The following is a 17,210-nucleotide window of genomic DNA, read 5'->3' as shown; positions in this document are numbered from 1 at the left end:
CCTAGTGATTATGAACTCTCAATACAAAGACCGGCAGGGTTGGGAGGAAAGCAATTCACAAGTAAAATTTTTCATACATTATAATTACACCAGAACCCATGCATAAGAGATTTCTCACAGGTCCTTTCTCTCCATTCCAATGTGAACAGGTTTTTCTTTTGATAGTTTGTGGCAGAACATTTCTTGGGTTTTATCTCCCACTAAGCTAACCATAAGATGTTTCTCCTGGCAGATTTTGTTCTCCAACCTTCTCCAGCCGTCACATACAGAACAATTGGTGGAATCCTGGATTTCTATATCTTCTTGGGAAACACTCCAGAGCAAGTTGTCCAAGAATATCTCAGTGTACGTTTTGAACACATGCATCATATCTGTTTAATCCGTGAAGCAGAACCTGACATCTTATGGCTATAAGATACTTGTGTTATATGGCCAGTAGCAATAGCAAACAGCTAGTGCTAGTGGGAAAATATGTTGTAATAGCTACTTTACTTTTCCCCAAGCAACATGTTAACCATTATTTTTATACATGTGCCCTTTGTGTAGGCCATAGTAATTTACAGAGAATGCTCACGTATACAGTCAAGTGTCTTTGACCCTTTCCTTGAAGTTGAAAAAAGCAATGAACCAAAGACCCTGAGATGCAGTAAATGACTTACTCATTAACTTGTCCTGTGCTCTTCTAGTTTTATACACTCCTTGTCATCTTCCATGATTTTTTTCTTCTGTAACTCGCTTTATAATTTTAAATCAAGTGGCCTTCTCCAAAGGTGTAGAATAGTTGTCAAAGGAAGAACAGATTTGGCCAGAACATATGTAGTTCCATCCAAGATCCAGGGCCTGCAGAATATGTAATAAAGGGGCCCCATTTTTTTTTAATACACAAATATTAAAACATAATTTACTTGCATAGTAAACCCATTCATTTTTTCATTTAGTATAGAGCAGTGGTTCCCAAACATTTAGCACCAGGACCCACTTTTTAAAACAACACTCTGTCGGGACACACCTAGGTTTACCAGACTTTTAAAAAAGGAGATCTAGAAAGAAAAAAAATATTTTTCATTCATTAATTTATAAGTAACCAGAAAAGACCCTCAAACATTTATCTCCCTATATTTATACATGCTTGCACACTGCAGGAGCTCAGCTCCTTGCAAGGCAGTTAGCAGCTACAGTATCTGATTTTTGAATAGTTTCAGGGCTTGAAGCAATTAGTTATCTGATCTTTCCATCACCCTTTGGCAACCCTCCGAAAATCAGGATTGCGAACCACTGCTATACAGTCTTCCCACTGGTACCTCAAACTCTTCCACTGTCACTTTGTCCTTTCCGTCACTTTTGCAACAGCTAGTGCTGGTGGAGCAAGCGCTCTGCCACTACTGAGGCACAATTGTGCCTACAGTAAAGTTAAATTTGAACAGCATTATATATTCATATCATGTTATTATTGACATCCGTAATGATTATGTACCATACAGCATGCAGGTCCCCCAATATGTAAACAATAGGGTTGCCAGATTGTGAGATGCCAACTTCATCAGAGACCGCTTGCAAGCATTTAGTGCCAGACCCTTGAAAATCCGGGGCCCTTAGCATATGCTTCTTTTGCAACTAGGTTAATTCAGCATTGCCCAGATCCAACAAAAGAAGAAAGGTTGATTATCCCAAAGCAAGATGCCTCCTTTCTGAGCTAAGTTAGGCTGCCAATTTCACGTCATATCTATACGTCATATCTATATTGTTGTTGTTATCATTATTCATTTATTTAGAACTTCTGTTGTGCAGTTGTTGTGAATCTACCCCAAACTTCTACTTAGAACTAGAGAGGTCGCTGGTTTGATGTGCCAGGAGAACTAAGATTATGAACATGTGATTTGCCCAAGTCAACCAGGCAACTCCTTTGTGGAACAGCATTTTTGTGATGGAACTCTTTTGCAGAGGATAGACCTCCTCAGAGCTATAGCCCTCTATTGGTGGTCCCATTCATAAGCTGGGCTCTTTCCAGCCCAAAGCCTGTGTTTTGTTTAATTATTTTCTAGTTGACAGAAATGTGAATTGGGGTGGAGATGTGAGTCACGGGATGGAATTAGACATAAGAATAATATATTCTTGGGCAGGAGGTCTGGTCTAGAGGGTAGAGCCTCTGTTAGCCTGAAGATAACATTAGAAGGTTGTCAGTTCAAGGACACCGGCAGCTCCCTGAATGGCTGAGAATGGCGACCTTGAAGCAGCTGATAAGCCGAGCTGAGTGATTCCACCTGCTCTTGGTGTGAGCAAGAAGCATCTTGGCTGCTCTCCATGTGAGAGATGGAGCTGCTTGCCAGCCTGCGTGGGAGAACTGGAGGCCAGAAGTGAGACCAAACCAGGAAGATCCATTCTGAAATGTTGTTGGTTCTTGAAAGAGAGAACCTTTATGATTGTAAAAATCCCCTTGTGGGATTTAGAAACGCCTGCCTACGTAAACCACCTTGAATAAAGTCAGAGGAGTAATCAGATGACCAGAAAGGTGGGATATAAATACCTAGTTATTATTACTATTATATAGGCAATATCCCACTTGGAAGGATAAAACACCCAGCATAATTTTTGATGAATTCTCTCCTTGCCTTTTTTTTTTTAACTAAACTCTTGTCCCACTACAAAAGAATAGTGAATATTTAGAAGTTATGCTCATATTTTAAAATTTTAGTTCATCGGACTTCCATGGATGCCTTCCTATTGGAATCTTGGATTCCAGATCTGTCGCTGGGGTTATACAAACCTTGATGATGTGAAAGCCGTGGTAGCAAGGAATCGGGCAGCTGGAATACCTTATGTGAGTATACTGGAATGGGTGGAGGGGACATGAACAATTGGTTGCTAATATACTATGGACTAGAACCTTTTCTAGTCTGGTTTTGATGGGGGGCGATAAAAGACAGCACTTGTGAAGTGGTAGGGATAAGGATTAATTGGTGTTTCAGTTTACAGTGGTACTATCTAACCATTCCTCAACTCCTTTAAAATAATGCTTTGCTTGGATGTTCAGAAGGGTCTTTTGGCCAGTCTTCTAGTCGGAGAGCAAGCTCTACACAGAACTTCAGTAAAGTTTTAGTTTTCTAGATCAAGTAGGCATCCCTTGTTTGTAGAATTGTCGGCATTAACTATATTATTTTTGAAAGAGTGAGCCTGGTTGGAAGCCTAGTAGGAAGAAATTTTTCCTTGTAGGTTGAAGAAATAAAATGAGAGCAGGTGCTCAATTTCTTCACACCTGGGAGAATGTAGTTATTACAAAGAACAGCTGTCTATGCAAAAAAAAAAAAAATCAGTTTCACTGAATAGTGTAAAGGTATTTTCTTGCTACTAGTCCAGCACAATCCTATCTTGTGCTGTATCCAGCGTAAGATTAGGACTTGAAGTGGCTCATCTGGAGGCAAGGGGAAACTCTTCCCCTTACCCCTGGGTAAACCACCACGGCCCCAATGCGTCTCCTCAGACTTGCGCCACCTCCGGAAGTGGCGTAAGTCTGAGAAGAACAGAGCTACTTGAAGCCGTTCTGCGCTGCTCGGGAGCAGGGTTGGGATCAGGCATAACACCAGGTCCCAGCCCCGCCTCCAGCTCCCTGCCCACCCGCCCCTGGAGCCACTCCCTGGCCGCCCTCCCCCGCCCCAGAATGCCTCCATCCCTCCTCCTCCCAGCCCACTCCAAACCCCTGGGTCGGCCAAGCTCGGCCGACGCAAGCCTCCCTTCCCCAGTTGGCATGGAGGCTGGATGCAGCCTCCACAGGCCAGCACGCATTTCTGCGCTGGCACTGCTGACTCTTGAGGAAGCGCAAACACGCTTTATTTGCAACCCTCCTGGGCTGGCGCAGTCAGGATTGCGCCCTTAATGGTGTGGGCTTTGGGGAAAACCCTTTTCCTATGTAACAGGAACACCTGTGATGATTTCTTTCTTTCTTTCTGAAGTCCACTGTTCATCAATCAACTTTATCTTTTTGCATTATGGGTGGAAACTACGTCAAATATAGCTACCTGGCAGGTTACCATGGTAATAATGGAAGGGGACAAAATGAATTTTACAACACACAGTTAATGCTTCTTATTCAGGATCTATATGCATGAAAATGCACAGCTGGAAAGCATTTAAGTTTTGGAACTTACCAGTATAAATGGGAACTGATGAATAAAACTATGGATTAATTTGAACAAACCAATTTATATGAAGAATAGTCTTATTACACCTGCTGACATGGTAGAATTGCCTGATCCAGTCAATGTCAGTCCACTGTAGGTTCCATGCTTCCTACTGCTTGATCATGCTTAAAAAAAAATTGGGAACCAGCTATAGACGCATGTGTTCTCTCCTTTTCTGGGCAAATCTTTTATTTTTGGCACCATCAACCATCTTTAGATCCACTGCAAATGCTGTCAATTTGACCACGTTATGGTCAAAGCAGTTTTCATCAAAAACTGACCAAAATACAACAATGCAAAAAATCAACAGTTACAGCCCAAACCAATAGAGGACCTATGGAAGTGGATCTAACAATCTGCCTCTGCAAGTCCTCTTATGGTGTCACAAAAGCTGACGTGTACTTCATGCCGGGATCCTATCCCCCTTTCCTAGCCCAGACTCACCTCCTGAAGCTCCTTAGATGTACTCTGAATAGCTGGCATAGGCCCCATTGGTGACCAGGTGGTCAACTGGAGGTAGGTAAAAACATATTTTTACTTACCTCTCCCAGGCTGTCTGGTCACCCTTCCCACCATAGGATTCAGCACACACTCTATTGGAGTCTCTGCATCACGTAAACTGGTGGGGGATAGGACTGGGGCCTAACTGCCGTGAAATGAACTTTCCAGTCATCGCAAATGGTGATCCAGAACCAGATGTAGCCATGGGATTCTGGACCCCCACTGCAGACAAAAGTGGAGGCCCCATGCACAGTTGTGGGGCAAAGAAGGCCTGCTGACAGTGGTGAATTAGTAGGGTGGGCAGAATAGGGAGGGATGGAGGTCAGAACAGAGCGGGGTAGAAGGTGTGTCAGATGTGGGAGGGGATGGCATTTGGCACTGGAAACTTGTGTTGGATGCTGTCCCCTCTGAAGTGAACCACTATGCCTCCTTTGTCTCCTTGAATTTGTGCCAGCTAAATAGCTGGCTAAAGAGCTGCTAAAGAGCTGGCATAGGTCCAAGGACACCCACTTGTGGTCACAGAGCTTATGGAAAGGTAAGGGAAAATAATATCCCTTTCCCCTTCAAAGCCTCCTGATTGTCCCATCCCCCCCACCGTAGTATGCACTGCAGTCTGTTTTGGTGTGGTTGCAAACTATGGCAGGGAAAACCATAGGATTGGGCCATGAATCTAATTAATCCCAGCCACAATATTTAGAACAATGCAATCAACAATTCCTAATGAAGGAGTCGTACATGCATAAAGATATTGAATAACAGCAATCCAACATGCATATTTCATCAGTGGTAACATTACAACATGTTTAAACTAATGAACTTTCAACAATGTTTAAGAAAGTCAACATGATCTGTACACAACAAAGAACCCAGGATTTATGATACGGTGGAGAAGTGTGATGAGAGTTTCATCGCCTTTAGGCAGAACAATATGTTTTTCAATATAATACACTATTTCCACTTGAAAGAGGAGTTACAAGAGCAGAACTATTTAAAAGCTTCATGTTCATTAGTATTTACAATGATCTCAACCTTCTTTTAGGATGTTCAATACATTGATATTGACTACATGGAAGATGCCAAAGACTTTACTTATGACAAAATCAACTTTGCAGACCTCCCTAATTTTGTTCAAGACCTTCATGATCATGGACAGAAATTTCTCATTATATTGGTAATTCCAAAGTATTTTACCATTCTATAGACTTTCTTTCAGGAAATATTTTGTTGAAATTTGACTGTGATTATCATGTTTATTTGCCATTTTTGACTATGTACTGATTATCAATCTGTTGAAGAATCTACAAACCTTTAAAAAATAACATTTTCTGTTCCTGGTTTTTAGGACCCTGCCATTTCTATTTATGATCTCCACAATGGAAGCTATGAAGCCTATCATAGAGGGGAGAAACTGAAAGTGTGGGTGAATGATTCAAATGGAAATGCTCTTATTGGAGAGGTAAGAAGCTGTTTTTGCATTAGGGAATAATGCATATCATTCTCCTGGGCAAACCACATGGAAATGAATGAGAAACATAGAAGAGCATTATTCTGGAATCAACTGCCCTCTATCCCAAAAGTAGACACAGTCAATTCTCCCTGTTCATGCACTCAGTTCCTTCAAATTTGCTTTTGCTGGAACAGTGCCTGTTCTCGGCTATCCATGGCTATCCATGGCATCGATGGGCATCCTGAAGCTATCTGCAGCAGCCATTTTGAATTTGTGGCTGCTGTTCTGAAGCCATTCTGAAGCCATCCACAACCATTCTGAAGTTGTTCTGCAGCAAGTAAAGTACTGGCAGCCCAAAGAATGTCTTACAGCAGCTGATTGGTGCCCCATAACGTTTTGCTGAACCACAGTCATTAACAGTTTGCTGCTAAATTGAAGGTGTGAGAGGAAGAGGGCTTGCTCAAGTGTAGTACACGTTTATCAAAGGTGCCCTTTTTATATACTGTATTTTATACCCTGTACTGTATAACCTATAGCATAGAGCAGTGTTTCTCAAACGATGGGTCAGGACCCATTAGCTGGGTCATGAACCAATTTCACATGGGTCCCCATTGTGTATTTGATTTTTAATCTATTAGGCCTGAAGCTACTATGGTATGTGATGCCATTTGGAGAAATGTTACAGATCTGTACTTTTAACAGGTTACTATGTATATGCTTTTAACAATGATAGTCAATGGGGCTTCCTCCTGCATAAGTGTGGATAGAATTGAGCCTTTGGGATGTTTTTTAAACATATCAGTAACTGCTTGGGAGGGTTAGGAGGGTTCTTCTTTATTTTAAATAAATTTTTAAACTTATAGTTAATATAAACTTTTTACTCACTCGCTCAGATTTGATTTTGTCATATGGGTGTGCTAAAATTTTCCTGCTTGACGATGTCACTTCTGACCATGACATCACTTCCAGTTTAATGCCATCACTTCACAACCACATCCAGTGGGTGCCAACAGATTGTCATTCTAAAAAGTGGGTCCTGCTGCTAGAAAGTTTGAGAACCACTGGCATAGATGGTCTGCAAGAACCTAACCCAATTAATCCCACAGGAGTAACAATTCAATAACTGTGGTTTCCATTTTTGCTTTTTCCAGAAACTAACCCCAGTAAATAAGAAGAATTGACTGTACCATCAGCAGTCAACTACCCTACATCTAGTAGGAGAAGAGAAAAAGGAAGCCATACATTTACTATTGGCTTCAGATTGCTATTGCCAAAATGGGATCCTTCCCAAAATCAGAAAGCAAGAACAGCTATATGCCCATGTCAGATAAATGGGAAGGAGAGTCTGACCTGGTTCACATGTGATGACAAGCAACGGTTTATCATTCTGTGCATAAGCCATAGTGAGCTATGGGCTCAAGTGCTTTCTTCCATTCACGGTGCAAAGGGAAGGAAATTCAAAGCTTTCCAGTCATGATTTAAAAGCAGGATTGGATCCGGATTTGACATCTGGGGGCCCAATCCCATCCAATTTTCCAGTGCTGGTGCAGCTGCGCCAATGGGGCGTGCACTGCATCCTGGGGTGGGGAGGTGGTTACAGAGGCCTCCTTAAAGTATGGGAACATTTGTTCTCTTATCTCAGAGCTGCACTGAGGCTGCACTGGTGCAGGAAAGTTGGATAGAATTGGGCCCTGGGTTATTACACAAATCGTGGTCCTGTTCAATTGTTCCCTCCCCTGTTCAGTAAACACTAGGAGAGGGGGAACAGGAGTGCACTACCTAGTCACACCCGCTATGCCTGTGTGGCCTATCTCAAGTGTCCCCACACTGTGCACTTGTCTGCAGAAAGAAGTGCTGAATGCAAGAAGAGTTTCCTACTTTTGACGGAAGAACAGGGAATAAAGTCTCCGAATACTGTATAAATTTTATATGAATTTCTCTTTTAATAAAGAAAGAAGGAAATGGAACAGGGTCCTGAAATTCTTATGAAATGTTGTATTTGATTGCCTTTTGTTCTCTTTTGTTCATTTACAATCTGCAGGTGTGGCCAGGTACAACAGTCTTTCCCGATTACACCAACCCTGCAGCTATGGAATGGTGGACTGAGGAGTGCCGCCTATTTCATGACGTTATCAAATTTGACGGACTGTGGATTGTAAGTATTGAGCAGGATCATCCAGACATCTACAACCCAATCCTATGATTGGACTGCGCAGTACAACCCAACCTATGGCGTAGCAAAATGCCACACTGTATAACATGTGACCAGGCCGCTGTTGGAAACAGCAAGTGAAGTTGGCCATGCGGCAGCAGCCTACCGCCCCTGGCACCAGTGAGTCTACAGTTCAGGTGGGCTTTGGGTTGGGAGTGGGAGGGAGGAACTAGGGGCAAGGAGGTGGTGGAAGGGGTAGATCCGATGGCAACAGCAGATGCCAGATCTTATCCCCTCCATTTTAAACCTCCCCATCCCTTTTCCCTCCTCAGATGTACACCATCAAAATAGGTGGTGTATGACTGAGGAGACCCATTAGAGATCTAGAGATTAGGCAGCCTATCTCTATCTAAATAGATAGAGATATCTCTATCTAGATAGGCTAGGCTGCCTATCTAGAGATCTATCTATCTAGAGATCTCTAGAGATCTAGAGATCGGGCAGCCTATCAGGAGGTAAGTCCAAAATACTTTTACCTCCTGGACATGCACCCTGGATGGCCATGTGCAGACTCTGAGTGGTCCTGTACAGTCCAGCAGAGCAGTAGGACAAACCCAGAAGAGGCAGCCAGCTGTTGCAGGAGCGCATGCCTCGTGCCTCTCTCGCAAACCAGAGAGGGAGCACCTCATCAGGGCTTGCATTCCTGCAGCTAGCCGGCTGGCTGTTCTTTGGCTTTTGAAAACCGAAAGATTGCAGCCTGAGTGCAACTCTTTTCTGCCATTAGAAGGTATATGCAATATTTTTAAAGCTGTTCTGCTCTGAATATTAATGACCTAGAAAGTTTACTCTAGTATATCAAATTAAGTATTGCTTAAGATGGGCCATCTCCAAAACAGCAAATATGTGTTAGCAAATAAAACGTATTGGTTTAAATCTGCTGTATCATCTACTCTGTTAGCACCAGCTTCTGATTGGTGTAAACTCCCTTGGAAGAGGTAGATATATACATACACTTCTGTCCTGGGAGGGCTGGTTGGGGCTCATGAATCCTGGTCATCTCAGTTGCGTCCCTGACGGTGTCCCCCACTTACCTACCTTTCATTTAGTCTGAGATCAATTGGCTGCTTTTTGAGGGCCAGGCAGGAATTTTCTTCTCTCAACCTGATTGGCAATGGGTTGGTTTGTTTTTTTCCCCCTACCCCGTATAGTTCAGTGTGGCAGTATGGGTTAGGATTGTCATAATTGCTTGGTCACTTGGCAAGTGTCATGCAGAATGGGTAGGTAGACGTCAACTGACAGTGTCCATCTGAGATAAGCAAGGTCTAGGGGTGAGCCAGGACCACTCCTGTGATGTTTGACCAGCTCTAAGAGGCTAGCTGGCAAGTCCCCTTGATTGGAGTGTGCTCCAGGCCAATGCAAGACTTGGCCTGCTGGCCTGTGTTGTCCAGCTTCCTTGACCCTTCACGGTTGGCAAGGTTTGCCCAGTCTTTATTTGAGCTTTGCCTGGAGTTAGATGCTACACATGTTTACATTTTGGGGAGGTAGGTGGTTATGACCGTTTGCCCCAACTTAGCTTCTCACAGAGCCTTTGGGTTTAGTTAGTGCCCTGCTACATATTTTATTATCTAAAAGTTAATAAAGTAGCCCAGTTCAATTCCAAGCCTGTGTCTGGCTTATTGATTGTGATGTGGATGAGCTTCCACGCAGACAAAAAAATCAGAGATTTGAAGGCAGTGCACTAGGGCCATTGTTGCCCGTGAGACATTCCTTTTCTTGCCCCATTATAGTACCTGTTGAAAGAGGCTCTATGAGCCTTTGAAGCATTGCAGACATCTGTACTGGAAAAGGGGAGAAAGCAGAGAATTCAGAAGAAGTACCCCAGTTGGTAAAATCCACCACCTGGATAGGCTGTTGGTAATTAACATGCACAGGAGCAGGGGCTCGGTAAGGTTTCAAAAGAAACACTCTACTCACAGTTTTCAAGATTACATATTCTGAGTGGTCTGAGGTTCCCTACTACTTATGGAACAGAGAACACTAAATGCTGTTGTCTTTGTATGGATGTGTGCAGGGAGGGAATGTGGTCTACCATGGTGGAGACGAAGCACATGTTCTTCTGCTTCAATGGTATGGAAGGGGTGGGTGGGAAGGAAAGGGCATCAAGGACTACACCTCCTGCAAGGATCATAAAGTGCATGTAAAGGGTCTCAAGTGTCTGGACAATACACTGCCTTTGAGAGACCAACAGGCAGTGTTGCATCCAAATTCCAACAATTTGCACAACCTAGGATTGGGAAAAAATTGCACTTAGACCACAGGCAGCAATGTCTACTTCATCAGATATGTCAAGTTGATGAAGATGGTGTTAGGCATACATATTGATGGGCTAAAATAACTGTCTTCAGTGTTTTCCGTCTTTAAGCACAGCCTGAAATAAGAGATTTTAATTGCTTACCATAAGACTGAATACCTTCATTTTTATCTCCTTGCTTATGGATTGGGTATGACACTTGTATATGAGTGACCTTGTATGTGAGCAACCATTCCTACTGCAGAGCAGTCCGGGACAATAGGGTTAGAGACCATCTATTGGGAGAATGTGTCTAGGTCTTGGGAACAAACAGAGGAAAAAAATACAAATGAATCAGACTCATAAGAAACAAGGTCATTTTGATGAGGAGGAATGGTTTAGGAACAATGTTTAGGAACCATGAAATGGGAAGGCATTTATTGATTTAAGGAATTCAGTGATTTATTGAAAACAGAAGCTTCTGGAAACATGCACTCATATATGTATGTACTCATATATTTCTATACATCTTTTCCTCTAGGATATGAATGAAGTATCCAGTTTTGTTAAAGGTTCAAAAACTGGCTGTGCAGTAAACAGCTTAAATTACCCGCCTTTCATTCCAAGTAAGTTCCGAAGTGAAAATCCAGATTTGTTTGCAGGCTTCACTCTCATTACAAGTAATTACAAGGCTGACTTTTCTCACATTTGTATGAGCAGAATTCCATAGAACAAAATGAACAAATAAATAAAATGACACAATACTGTTTAATATAAATAAAAAAAAAATAGAAAAAAGGAAAAAGAAAAGAAGGTTCCAGAATATCTGGCTGCAGATAGCTTTTTACAGGAAAGTACGTCATCATTTCCCAAATTACAAGTTGCTCTTTCTAAAGCAGATGTTGCTTAGCCTTAATTAAAATCTATCAATGGTATTTATCTTCTTTAATCGTTAAATAGATCCCCCTTGTGAGCTCAGCTAAACCGAACTTTGATGATACCTTGAGTAATAATTTACACTAATATCATTTTACAATCTCACCAAATCCAGCAGTTGAATAGTTCAAAGCTCAAATATAAGAAATCCAATTTTATTAAATTTCTGCGCTTGGTGCACTAGCAGGGTCAAAGTACACTTTACAAAACACATGCGCTCAGCATTTCTGTCTGAGTAAATAGCAACCACTGGGAACCCCAATTTGGATTGAGACTATGGTATAAAGGAGGGAGCATTAAACTTTGGCCCCCAATGATCCTGATTTGCCCCCTCCGGCTGCTATTTGCTGTTGCTGCAGCTGAACTATTTACCCAGTGTTTTGCCAAATTCCCTTCTCAAGCTTGTTCTAGAGAACTTATGCCCACTCTAAGCTAATTAGTTCCCCTGGCTCAAATACGGCTAGCTCTAGCAGCATACAAACCTATTGCTGTACCAAAGCACCAGCAAGAAGGTAACTAGTAGGTAGCTTGCCTGTGGGGCTGCAGGGTCCCGCCTGCCAGTCCTCAAAGTAGCAATTCTTCTAGGCGCAGCAGCACCCCTTCAGCTCTCCACCACTCAGCAGTCTCTGTTCATCTAGTTTGCCAGGCAGTCAGTTAGTCCTTTAGTCAGTTTGTTAGTCAGCCCATCCATCCACCCTCTCCTCCAAGCTCCTTCCTCTTGCTCTCTCAGTCTCTCCAAGCTCCTTCCTTCTACACTCGCATGCTCTCCCTTCTCCAGGTGCTGCTTTTAACCTTGAGGTTGCCTCTAAGTGGGTGCAGCACACTCACTTCAGTCTAAGGCCCTGGTGTTAACCCCGTGCTTCCCAAACCTGTCAGAGCAAGGGGCCACTGTTGATACCACACCCTATCTCTGTTACCAAAAAGGGCTGTTATGTTTTAAGGGGAATTAGTATATTACCCTTTTGGAAACCTCAGAATCGCAGGCTGGATAACAAAACAGCATAATGCAGAGAAAATCCCTTGTTTAGCTTAAAGAGGAGACTGGGAGAAAGATAACTTTCAATCAACGATCATATTTTTATTACAAAACACATAGGTAAACATAATGCACATGGAGAATTGATAAGTATAGGTTTCTAGTTCTTGTGTCTAGTGTACCTAGCTTTATGGTGGTTGCATGTGCCGTGTATTTGGTGCATCCGAGAAGGAATCAAAAAAGGATAGGTTGTAGGGAAGGATTTTAGGGGTCCCAGGTCTGCATAACCCAGTTGCTAACTAAGATGGGGGAGAATGGGAGAAATAGGTAGGATAGAAGGGAAAAGATTCCAGACGCAAGATATAGTTACCTATCCTGGGAAGCAGTTGGGGGGAGAGGGTGGAAGAGTCCTATGGAAGACCTGTGCCTTGGAGGGCAGCCAGAGAGAGAGAGCACATGTGGTGAAGTTCTCTCTTAAAAGGCTTTTTGCTGACCTGGAAGCTGGATGTGAATGACCTGGATGTGGCCTCCTGGATGCGCATGCTCACTACACACAGTGGGACATGTGGAGCATGCAAGAAAAGGATGACTGGGTATCAGCCATGACTGGCCTCCTGGGGGAGGGGGGGAGCTTGCTTTCTGTTGCCCCTGTGGGGAATTTGGAGACATGATGTCTATTATCAGCAGAATTCAAATGGGTCAAATGGCTAGCTTCCCTGGCTAGGGAAACTTACACAATAGACAACAATAGGAAACACTTAAGCAACGATTTACAGTGATTGAGACAACAATTTGCCCTTTAGACTTTGCTGCTAAAGTCTTTGTTGGTGTGTGCATGGAGAGCTGGAGTCTGTGCAAACCCATGACTTCTACCAGGGTCCCTGGAAATTGGGCTTGTTTGCCTGGCCTGATATTCCAGTCCACAATAACATAACCAGATATAAAAATTACAAAAGGAAGAAGGAAAAAGGGGATTTTCACGTAACATCTCCTTGAGGCATATTGTGCATTTCCACTACACCCAGGGAGAGAAGCAATTCATTGGGAACTGGGCAAACACTAGCCATGGGAAGTTATGGGTGGGCACTGTGTTTTGAGAAAGGGTTATAGCCCCCTCACAAACCATGATTGTGATGGCACCAAGCTGAATAGGCCACCAGATGTCTATTCATGGCAAAAGGAACAACAATGAAATCACTAAGAACGTACTCATGTTGTTGGATCCTTATTTATCTGTTATGGAAACCCCATCACCCTGAGCAAAGCAGGATGAAGAAAGTTAATAACATGGGCAGCCCAATCATTTGATGGCTGCCGGTGCCTTGGTACAATGGTGCTGAAATTGCTTCCACTGTATCCCGCAGGGCCTGCAAGCCAGCTGGAGGTCTCTTCAGAGTAAAGGGAACCTCAGTTCCCTTACTCTGCGCAACCCCTATGGGGCAACCCTGATCTGCACCAGCTGCAGGGCCCTGTGTAGGGCTTTCAGGTATGGGAGGGAGGGAGGGATAGGATTCAGTGACAGCCCCTGGTTGGATCTCCCCTACCCAGTTTCTATAACTTTTATGTCAATAGCTTATTTTTCTGTTCTTCTGTGGAACTGCATTACCACCTTGTGCAAATATGTAGTAACCTACATAGCTTGTATGGGTATGCATTGGGAGGAGGATCCAGGTTCATCAAAGGTAGCTCTGGAGCTTTTTCTAAAGAATAAAAGCACAATTCTCAGCTAAAGATCAGGCAATCCTAAGTGCCAAAAGTACATCCAGGAACAAAATCTGGAGTGGACGGACTTTTCTGGAAAGGTTGATGAGGGACTGCCCACAGGTTATCCTTCCAGTAGTTGCATCAATGGCAGCATCTCAGTCCTGCCTAGTGTTGAGGCAATGATCCAAACAAAATCAGACACTCTAAGTGCAAGTCAGCTTATTGTTCCCTGTCTTGGTTTGCAGGCCTAGACTAATTGTGTGGCAACTGGATCCAAGGAGGGGGAAAGTCACTTGAAATAAAGCGTAATGCTATTCAATTTCAGTTGCTGGTAGACAGTGGTTTATAATCGAATGATCTTGTGTGTGAAACAAGAGCAGCTCAATCAAGCTTCAGCAAACATTCATTCTGATTGTATTTTATCCAGCATTACAAGCAAATGGATGGATCATTTTGCAGTTGTTTATTGAGTGCTAGGAGGCCCAGGGAGAGGTAACGCTAATGGGTGGCTTCGAGCTCTGAAACAAACAATCCTAGTAAAGCAATTTAAAAAGCCAGCTTGCAATAGCCTCATTTAGATCTAGTATGGCACACCCCATGCAAAAAAGCAGACTCCCCATGTCTTTCCCAAATGTTGTAGGTTTTAGGTTATGAGATTTTATTCAGAGAAACACTCAAAACAGAGATTTACTTCAATGGAATTTCCTCTCTTTTTCTTCACAGGGATTGTTGATGGAGTCATGTATTCAAAGACACTTTGCATGGATGCAGTGCAGAAGTGGGGCAAGCACTATGATGTCCACAGCCTCTATGGATATTCCATGAGCATAGCTACTGATGAGTAAGAAGTTCTTTGTTAACATATTCTTTTTTTCAAGTGGGCTCTATTCACTCGGCATACTTTGCAGGAATTCTGCATTTCTGAGTGAAATCCCCAAATTGGAACATGGGGTGGGTGGCTGCCATTCTTAATTCTTCAGGCATGTATCTAATTCCCTCACATTCTTTACCCAGTATGTAATTAGTTTGTGGAACTCCTTGCCACAGGATGCAGTGATGGCATCTTGCCTGGATGCCTTTAAGAGTGGATTGGACAAATTTCTAGAGGAAATGTTCATTACGGGTTACAACTCATAGTAGGTATGTGTAAGCCCTTGGTTTTAGAGGCAAGCTGCCTCTGATTGCCAGCTGCAGGGGAGAGCACCAGAACGCAGGTTGTGAATGTTGTCTTGTGTGCTCCCTGAGGCATTTGGTGGGCCACTGTGAGATACAGGAAGCTGGACTAGATGGGCCTATGGCCTATCCAGTGGGGCTGTTCTTATGTTCTTAAACTACAATTCCCAGGTCTCTTGTTATCTGGTGTGCTCCCTGGGGCATTTGGTGGGCCACTGTGAGATACAGGAAGCTGGACTAGATGGGCCCTTGGCCTGATCCAGCGGGGCTCTTCTTATGTTTTTATGTTCTTAAAACTGGCAGCCCAATCCTAGGGTGCCTTGTGCTGCCAGAACTCGTTAGTAGCACAGAGGCATAATTAAAATTGTCCTTGTAGTGGTGAGAAGGCTATAGGGCTATAAGAGGCTGATGTGCACCCTCCTTTGCTCATTCGTGGTGCAGGATTGGAGCCTAATTAGTTGTTAACCCATTTCTGCCCAGCCCCCAGGTGTACAATTTGGTCCCTGTTGCATATATGCAACATTGGGCACAGTGGTGTAGCTAATGATCATGTAGCCCAGTGCCAAGCTCAAAGTGATGCCCTGGAAGTGACGTTACAACTGGAAGTTATGTCACGCCCAATCTTTTTAAAAAGTGAAAATCAGGGGAAACCCACCTCCTCCGCCCAGCAGCTTGCCACCCACTTGCTCTGCTGTCTCCCCCCGGTTCGTGGCATAGATAAGGCATCTACCTGCTTCTATCTGCCTGGGGTCAAAGAAGATTTGTAGCCCACCAACAAGACAAAATCAAATTTAAGTAAATCAATAAAAAGTGTGCCCCAGATTGGTTTGAGACACTGTGCTGGGCTGAAGAGGGTCAGTTTTTCTCCCCCTGCTAAATATAAGAGGATCACCATTTAAAAATTGCCTTTTTACCCAGTTAGCAGGGGTAGCTGTATTATGATACATGGAAATGAGAGTTGACTCATATTAACACCTTATGGGTTCCATGCTGTATCATAGTAACATGTCATTGTAACATGTCAGTAACACAATAACATCTCATTGGTTCTCAGAATAATCAGTCTCACAGGTCAGTTTTGAGTTAAAGAAATCCACTTTTTGTTTCATAAGGCGGTTGTGTTTTTATTTTTTAGTTAATTGGCCTTAACTTTCGGTAGTATAAAGATATTCCAATGCCGTTTATTTCATTGCATTCTGCATTACATTACCATTCCAATGATATATAACATGATGGTATTATCCATACATACCAAGATTTTCACACTTTTGGTCACAAGTGTCCAGCTCAGCTTGTGGCCCCCCTAAAACCTGATGCCCAGTGAGACTGCTACCCTCTGCACCCCCTTAGCTACACCACTGGTTGGGCACAAATAGCTTAAGTAAAGGATCAAACCAGTGAAAACATAAGCACTAGTTCCCATCAATTTCAGTGGGAGAAAGTCAAAGATGGGGGTAGCTCTTCCATTAAAATCAATCGGATGTAGAAGTGCTTCACCTTGAATAGCTCTACTGTACTTTCAGTCAGTAAACATCTGAACTATACAGAGGATTAAAAAACCACACATTTTTGCAACAGTGGTGTTTGCTGAAGTTGTCCTGCGTTTTTTCAGTGTTTGCTGCAATGATAAACATGTTTAGTGTGAAATAAACATATTGGCAAACATTCAGGAACACATGAAATACTCATGGGAAAGTTATGAGTCACTTCTCTATCTGCCCAGTTCTCCTCATGGAATGACCCTTATGCACCCCCCCCCCACATTCATACACTCTCTGCAAATTGTTAACAACACTACTTAAAAACACACACACAAAAAAAACATGCATAACAAGTGTGCATGAGGGAGAAAGCAG

The 17,210-nt window shown here is 43.1% G+C and overlaps 1 protein-coding gene across 1 annotated transcript in view; it reads left to right on the top strand.

Moving 5' to 3' along the window:
- Nucleotides 1-17,210, top strand: part of SI (sucrase-isomaltase) — a 159,359-nt gene that overhangs the window by 23,095 nt on the left and 119,054 nt on the right. The window contains exons 8-14 of the mRNA XM_066621541.1: nucleotides 233-345; nucleotides 2,693-2,818; nucleotides 5,716-5,847; nucleotides 6,019-6,132; nucleotides 8,165-8,278; nucleotides 11,107-11,191; nucleotides 14,905-15,022. Of these exons, the coding sequence (XP_066477638.1) occupies nucleotides 233-345; nucleotides 2,693-2,818; nucleotides 5,716-5,847; nucleotides 6,019-6,132; nucleotides 8,165-8,278; nucleotides 11,107-11,191; nucleotides 14,905-15,022 (802 nt within the window). The remainder of the gene's footprint in view (nucleotides 1-232; nucleotides 346-2,692; nucleotides 2,819-5,715; nucleotides 5,848-6,018; nucleotides 6,133-8,164; nucleotides 8,279-11,106; nucleotides 11,192-14,904; nucleotides 15,023-17,210) is intronic.

The sequence above is a fragment of the Tiliqua scincoides genome, chromosome 3, assembly GCF_035046505.1.
Source record: "Tiliqua scincoides isolate rTilSci1 chromosome 3, rTilSci1.hap2, whole genome shotgun sequence".
In the NCBI taxonomy this organism is placed as follows: Eukaryota; Metazoa; Chordata; class Lepidosauria; order Squamata; family Scincidae; genus Tiliqua; species Tiliqua scincoides.
This window is presented reverse-complemented; position numbering and strand designations above follow the sequence as displayed.